Source organism: Chiloscyllium plagiosum, chromosome 24, assembly GCF_004010195.1.
Source record: "Chiloscyllium plagiosum isolate BGI_BamShark_2017 chromosome 24, ASM401019v2, whole genome shotgun sequence".
NCBI lineage: Eukaryota > Metazoa > Chordata > Chondrichthyes > Orectolobiformes > Hemiscylliidae > Chiloscyllium > Chiloscyllium plagiosum.
The window spans coordinates 5,344,453-5,352,609 of record NC_057733.1 but is presented as its reverse complement, the minus strand read 5'-3'; the positions used below and the strand labels follow the sequence as shown (position 1 = coordinate 5,352,609).

Here is an 8,157-nt window from a genome sequence, read left to right as displayed (position 1 = left end):
CCTCCTCTCACCGAGCCCCCCCAACTCACTGACACCCCTCCTCCCCTCCAACCCTCCAATGATCTCTCTTACCGACCCCCATTTTCTTCCAGCATCCAAACACTAAGTAAACATCATGGGGACGAATAGGGGAACATGGAAATCTAACATGTTTCCCACCTGAAACATCCAGTGATTCTGGCGGTGGTCTGAAGCAGTCCTGTAGGTCCTCGTAAGTCAGGATGGAAATCTGCTCCAAGGCCCTTTTCACTCCTTGTAGCTTGTTCTCTATCGCCAGGTCTGAGGGAGGCAGCACTATGTCCTGTTGTGTCTTATTCAAGGAGTGAATCTCCTGAGGGAACTAAGAAGGAACACATCACAGACTGGGCAAAACAAAAGAACTCCTTTCACACCCCCACACAATCATGGGACATCCCAAAGTACGAGCACTGTTTCAAAGCTTGCCAACGTCACCAAACCAGGAATGGTGAGGCGGTGAGTGACGGACTGGAAAGGGACACAGATAGTCTGCAGAAGTGGAACGCACAGACACAGGTGAAATATGATGCTGAGAGGTAAACTTCAGTAGAATGAAGGAGGTCAGGCAATATAAAACAAAGATACAATTCGAAAGGCCATGCAGAAACAGAAGATAAGATGAAAAGTCAAGACAGGTCAAGGTCAGGTGTCAGGTCAAAGAAGTACTCACAACATCCTGGGCTTTACAGATAGAGGCATGGGAAGAGACAGGAATATCTGAGCAGGAGGACACTGTTTCGCCCTTTCGCCCTACTCCACTATTCAACTAGATCATGGCTTCTTCTATCTCAACACATGTCCCCATATTCATTGATATCTGTAGTATTTACAGAACTTGAGTTATGAATTTTGAAGGCGTGTACCATATCTTTAAGAGAGAGTGAATGGTATTCTGCAATGACTAGCTTACAAGCACCTGCCATATGACTAGCTAGCAGTCTCAGAGTGTAGTGGAAAATTGAAAATATGTAACATGTGAAATGGATACCAGCATTGGTTGCTGTTTTGACAACAATTCAAATTTAACCAATCAGTTTAAATTATGCCCCAGAATACAAAAACCCAATTGAGTTTGAATTTATTGTTTTGCCCACATTGAACCGATGTTGGGGATATAAAAAAGGCAGAGGGTGGTGCTGGAAAAGAACAGCAGATCAGGCAGCAACTGAGGAGCAGGAGAATCGACATTTCGGGCAAAAGCCCTTCATTAGGAATGAGGCTTTGAGCTGGGGGGTGGGGCAGTGGTGAGATAAATGGGAGGGGTGTGGGGTTGGGGGAAAGGTAACTGAGAGTGCGATAGGGAGATGGAGGTGGGAGAGGTGACAGGTTGTACAGGAGGGTGGAGCAGATAGGCGGGAAGGAAGATGGACAGGTAGGACAGGTCATGAGGGCGGTGCCACGTTGGAAGGTTGGAACTGGGATAAGTGGGGGGGGAGGGGAAATGAGGAAACTGGTGAAATCCACATTGATGACCTGGGGTCGCGAGGCGGAAGATAAGGCGTTCTTCCTCCAGGCGTCAGATGGTTAGACGTGGCGATGGAGGAGCTGAAAATGTGTTGCTGGAAAAGCGCAGCAGGTCAGGCAGCATCCAAGGAAAAGGAGAATCGACGTTTCGGGCATAAGCCCTCCTCATATTCCTGAAGAAGGGCTTATGCCCGAAACATCGATTCTCCTGTTCCCTGGATGCTGCCTGACCTGCTGCGCTTTTCCAGCAACACATTTTTCAGCTCTGATCTCCAGCATCTGCAGTCCTCACTTACTCCCCGTGGCGATGGAGGAAGCCCAGGACCTGCATGTCCTCCGTGGAGTGGGAGGGGGAATTGAAATGCTTGGCCACGGGGGCGGTGGGGTTGACTGGTGGAGGTGTCCCAGAGATGTTTTCTGAAGCGCTCTGCGAGTAGGCATGTAGAGGAGACCGCATCGGGAGCAATGGAAACAGTAAAAGACATGTTTGGATGTGCAGGTGAAACTTTGATGGATGTGGAAGGCTCCTTTGGGGCCTCAGACAGGGGTGAGGGCAGGGAGCTGTGGGTGCAGGATTTGGGGAAGGTGCCGGGAAGAATGGGTGGGTTGGTGGGAGGCGTGAACCTGACAAGGGAGTCGCAGATGGAATGGTCATTACGGAAAGCAGATAGGGGTGGGGAAGGAAATATATCTCTGGTGGCGGGGTCCATTTCTGGGTGGCAGAAATGGCGGAGGATGATGCAATGTATACGGAGGTTGGTGGGGTGGAAAGCGAGGACCAGGGTGGTTCTGGAGGAGTGGGGTTCGAGGGCGGGGGTGCAGGAAGTGGATGGAATGCGCTGGAGGGCATCAGCAATCACATAGGAGGGGAAATTGTGGTCTTTAAAAAAAGTGGGCATCTGGTGTGTTCTGTGGTGCAACTGATCCTCCTGGGAGCAGGTGCGGTGGAGGCAGAGGGATTGGGAATAAGGGATAGCGTTTTTACAGGAGGCAGGGTGGGAGGAGGTGTAGGCCAGGTGTGCGAGGCGGTGGGTTTGTAGAAGGTGTTAGTGTTGAGTCGGTCACCATTGATGGAGTTGGAGAGGTCCAGGAAGGGGATGGAGGTGCCTAAGATGGTCCAGGTGAATTTAAGTTCGGGGTGGGATGTGTTGGTGAAGCTGATGAACGGTTCAACATCCTCATGGGAGCCTTCCACATCCCTTAAAGTTTCACCTGCACTTCCACACATATCACTTATTATATCCGTTGCTCCTCTACATTGGGGAGACTGGACGCCTTCTCGCAGAGTGCTTCAGAGAACATCTCTGGGACACCCGCACCAAACAACCGCACTGCCCAGTGTCTGTACACTTTAACTCCTCTTCCCACTCCACTGAGGACATACAGATCCTGGGTCTCCTCCATCATCACTCCCTAAGCACCTGAAGCCTGGAGGAAGAACACCTTATCTTCTGCCTCGGGCCCCTCCAACCCCACGGCATCAATGTGGATTTCACCAGTTTCCTCATTTCCCCTCCCCCCCACATTATCCCAGTTCCAACCTTCCAACTCAGCACCGTCCTCATGACTTGTCCTACCTGTCTATTTTCCTTCCCACCTATCCACTCCACCCTCCTCTCCGATTCATCTACCTCTCGCACTCTCAACTATCTTTCCCCTAGCCCCCTCCCCCTCCCATTTATCTCTCCACCCCCTCCGCTCACAGTGTCATTCCTGATGATGGGCTTTTGCCCAAAACATCGATTCTCCTGCTTCTTGGATTTTGCCTGGCCTGCTGTACTTTTCCAGCACCACACTCTCGACTCTGCAGTCCTCTCTTTCGCCTATATAAAAAAGTCAGGCATTTTGAAAATCCGACAGAGTAACTGCCATCGAGAAAGACCCAAGACATTGAAACACTCTCTATCAAAGATACCTTTCCATATAAAACATCTTTACAGTAAAAGAAAGAAGGCAACCCAGGGAGATCTTCAGCTGAAAAAAGACAGACACTGATGATGACAGCCTCTGTATGGTTTTGAAATTAAGTTGGTGTAATTTCTAATAAGTGTTTTATTGTTGGAGGTAGATAATAAGCAGTTAAGAGAAAGGGGGTCTTAGATTTGTGAATAGTTGTTGTTTAATGTTCACTTTTAGAGCTAAAGAATAAATGGATATTACAGTAATCCCCCTGTACCTTTGGGGGATACGTTCCAAGACCTAATGCAGAAGCCCAAAACCGTGGATAATAGCAAACCCATTCATTTCAATGGGAAATCTACCTTCCCAGCAACCCCTTGCTCCCTTGTTCTGGAAGGTTCCCTGTAATATGTTCGGACTGTGGTAAACCACAGGTAACTGAAACCACAGAAAAAGATTCTGCAGATATGGGGGTCACCCTGTATTTTCTTTAAATAGTGGAATTTCTGAGCTCTCTGTCATTCCTATTTTAACAGATTATGAGGTGAGGTGAGCTTTTCAGGGGGTTTAGTTTAATTAACAGAGGGCTTTACAGCCACACCGTAACAGCTTGGGGGCTTGGATCCATGATTTGAACAGGTTCAGACAGATCCAGTCTGAGATTTGGACAGATTTGGGGTAAAAAAGATCCCAGCAGATTTAAACAGTTGCTGATTAGTGTCTGAGATCTTTTAATTAAAATGTAGGTTAAAATAGAAATGAGAGAAATGGCTCTTAAGATTGCTAAAGAGTTCTGGGGTTTGAAGGTGATCCCCGAATTTGCCAAGAGAGTTTGGAAAGACAGAGAAAGGCCATACTTTTAGAATTAGCAAATGGTTAGAATTGGGTCTAATCAGGGACAAAAGGAAAGCTGGAATTGTAATGGAGTTAGTCAAGCACTTAGATGTGTCAGAGAAACAGACAAGTGCAGTAGAGGTGGAAAACCTTAAATTACAATTGAGGCAATTAAAATTGGAAAATAAATAAAGTGGAAAGAAGAGGCATGAGAGAAGAGAGAGAGAGAAGAAAAAGAAAGAGGAAAAAGAGAGAGAAGGTTCTTAGCTGAGCAAAGAGAGAGAGAGTAGAGAGAGAGAGAGTAGAGAGAGAGAGAGAGAGAGAGAGAGAGAAGAAAGTGAAAGGAAGAGAGAATTTGAACTTCAGAAGTTGCGAATTAGTCAGAAAAGGCAAGTTAACAGGATGGAGTTGAAGACAGAAGATGGTGATATACACAAATATGTTAAAACACTGCCACATTTTAATGAGAAAGATGTCAAAGCCTTCTTTATTTCATTTGAAAATTGGCTAGGCAGTTGGAGTGGTCAGAGAACTTGGGGGTACTGCTTGTTCCGACTAAGCTGATAGGCAGAGCTGGTGAGTTATATGCAGCGCTGTCATATGAGAGGTCAAGAGATTATGTAAATGTCAGACAGGCTATTTTGAGTGCTAATGAATTGGTATCAGAAGCATATAGACAGCAGTTCAGAAACATAAAGAAGGAACCAGGTCAGACTTATGTCGAGTTCGAAAGAATTAAACATAGTCATTTTGATCGATGGATGTGGGCCTTAAAAATAGATGAGACTATGAGGCTGTAAGAGATTATTCTGCTGGAGGAAATAAAAAAAACTCACTTCCAGAGATGATAAGAATTCATATGGAGGAACAGAAAGTTCAGGTGAGAAGTGCAGCAGAATTAGCAGATGAATATACATTGGTGCATAAGGCAAAATATAGCTGCCGGCAGGAATTTTATCCTGTGAGGGATAGAAATTGGGAGAAGGGGAGATCCTACAAAACAAAGATTAGAGTACACTGGGAATAGTTTACCACAGGTGGAAAAAGAAGTCCAAGCAAATGGAAAGGAGGGGAAAGGCCTCAGGTGTTTTCACGGTAATGGAGTGGGTCACATAAAATTACAGAGTTGGTCATTAAAGAAAGGCACTGTGGGAAAAGATGCAGGAAAAGAGGCCAAGCCAGTGGCATTAGTGAAAGTTGTAAATAAAACCCCAAGAAAAGTCATGGAGCTGCATGGGAGTGCACAGCATAGGCAGGGGCTGTGTGTTAAATTAGTGCCTGATTTCAATAAAGAATTTGCCTCTGTGGGTAAAGTTTACTCAGAAAGAACAGGGGGAGAAGGGAAAGAAGTTATAATTTTGAAAGATACAGGATCTAATCAGTCTATAATAGTAAGAGATGAACATATTTGCACTCTTCCTGACCTATTACCTGAGACAGTGGCAGTTTGCAGGATAGATAGACAGAACTTTAGCGTTGCCTGTGTAAGAACAGGTTGAAGTGCCAACTCAAGACTGGGGATGTAACAGTGGGAGTGATTGACAGAGTGTCAGTTCCAGGAATCTAGTTTGTTCTTGGGAATGATTTAGCAGGATCCAAAGTGGGAGAGGCACCTCTTGTTCCAGAGAATCGAAAGGAAGATCAGTCAACTGAGCATTTAAAAGAAAAATACCCTGGAATTTTTCCAGACTGTGTGGTAACAAGATTCCATTATCCTAAGTCACAGCAAGACGCAAAAACTAAAGAGAAAGGAGGAGTTGAGGTTCAGTTCGTGGGCACCCTGTTTGATGTAATGATACAGGAAACCTGAACAGGCAGAGGGTCAGGCAGAGGTGTTTAGTTCTGAAAAGCTAATGGTCATATCAAACTGTTAGCATTTCTGATAAAAGGTGTTGGCTGGGCCCAGACACCTCAGGGGGAGTGTACGCTAATCATGTATATTCTCTCCCCCCACCTGCCTTAAACTAATCAATTAGGTTGTGAGTGCATTATGCTGACATTATGCTGATGGCCCCAAGCAGTGTCTGTGTTTGCTCTGCTTGGAGTGCAGGTTCATACCTCCTTGAAAGTGGAGTCGCAGGTAGATAGGATAGTGATAGTGAAGAAGGCGTTTGGTATGCTTTCCTTTATTGGTCAGAGCATTGAGTATAGGAGTTGGGAGGTCGTGTTGCTGCTGTACAGGACATTGGTTAGGCCACTATTGCAATATTGCGTGCAATTCTGGTCTCCTTCCTGTTGGAAAGATGTTGTGAAACTTGAAAGGGTTCAGAAAAGATTTACAAGGAATTTGCCAGGGTAGGAGGATTTGAGCTATAGGGAGAGGCTGAACAGGCTGGGGCTGTTTTCTATGGAGTGTTGGAGGCTGAGGGGTGACCTTATAGAGGTTTACAAAATCATGAGAGGCATGGATAGGGTAAATAGGCAAAGTATTTTCCTTGGGGTCGGGGAGTCCAGAACTAGAGGTTTAGGGTGAGAGGGGAAAGATATAAAAGAGACCTAAGGAGCAACTTTTTCACGCAGTAGGTGGTATGTGTATGGAATGAGCTGCCAACGGAAGTGGTCGAGGCAAGTACAATTGCAACATTTAAAAGGCATCTGGATAGGAAGGGTTTGGAGGGATAAGGGCCAGGTGTTGGCAGGCGGGACTAGATTAGGTTAGGATATCTGGTTGGCATGGACAAGTTGGTCTGAAGGGTCTGTTTCCGTGCTGTACATCTCTATGACTCTATGACTTACAACAGAAAGACAAGACAATAAAACATATATATTTTATGTGCATACTCAGAAAAGGAATCAGAAGGTATTCCTGAGGGTTATTATCTTAAAGATAGGAATGGAGACCATGGCAGGTTAGTGCAGATGAGAAATGGGTCTGAAGTGCACCAGATTGTGTTGCATACAGACAGGAGGTGTTATGGGTAGCACATCAATTATCATCTAGATGTAAGGAAGACTCAGGCTAAGGCACAAAGGCATTTCTATTGGCTTGGAATGCACAAGGATGTGGTTAATGTTTGCCATACGTGCCATATGGTAGGTAAGCCACAGGTGGTAATAAGACCAGTCTCTTTGTTGCCAATTCACGCATTTGAAGAACCTTTCACACAGATTAGATTAGATTAGATTACAGTGTGGAAACAGGCCCTTCGGCCCAACAAGTCCACACCGACCTGCCGAAGCAAAACCCACCCATACCCCTACATTTACCCCTTACCTAACACTACGGGCAATTTAGTATTGCCAATTCACCTGACCCTGCACATCTTTGGACTGTGGGAGGAAACCGGAGCACCCGGAGGAAACCCACGCAGACACATGGAGAACGTGCAAACTCCACACAGTCACCTGAGGCGGGAATTGAACCCGGGTCTCTGGCGCTGTGAGGCAGCAGTGCTAACCACTGTGCCACAGGTTATGATTGATTGTGTAGGTCCCTTCCTGAGATCTAAACATGGGAACCAGTACTCGCTAACCATAATGGATGCTTCTACCAGCTTTATGGAGGCAATTCCGTTACGGAGTATTAAGGCAAAAAGGGTGGTAGAGGAGTTAGTAGCTTTCTTCACGCGGTATGGGCTGCCCAGAGAGATTCAGTCAGACCAAGGGTCTAATTTTACTGCTAGGCTGTTTAAGGAAGTCATAAACATCTTACGTATACAGCACTTTAAATCCAATGCATACCATCCTGAATCCCAGGGAGCTTAGGAAAGGTGACATCAGAACATGTAGACCATATTAAGAGTATACTGCCAGGATTACCTGAATGACTGGGATAAAGTATTATTTGTCATTAGAGATACCCCAAACAAATCTACTCAGTTCACGCCCTTTGAGTTAATACTCAGACATGAAGTGGGAGGCCCTTTGAAATTAATTAAAGAGACATTGACAGGACCGAAGTCGGAGATCTCATACTTGGATTATGTATCTGGGGTGAGGAAG

The 8,157-nt window shown here is 45.8% G+C and overlaps 1 protein-coding gene across 1 annotated transcript in view; it reads right to left on the bottom strand.

The window, feature by feature from the left end:
• LOC122561998 (tripartite motif-containing protein 16-like protein) overlaps window positions 1-8,157 on the bottom strand; it is a 48,820-nt gene that overhangs the window by 5,240 nt on the left and 35,423 nt on the right. Inside the window, exon 5 of the mRNA XM_043714365.1 lies at window positions 160-340. Coding sequence (XP_043570300.1) covers window positions 160-340 — 181 coding nt within the window. The remainder of the gene's footprint in view (window positions 1-159; window positions 341-8,157) is intronic.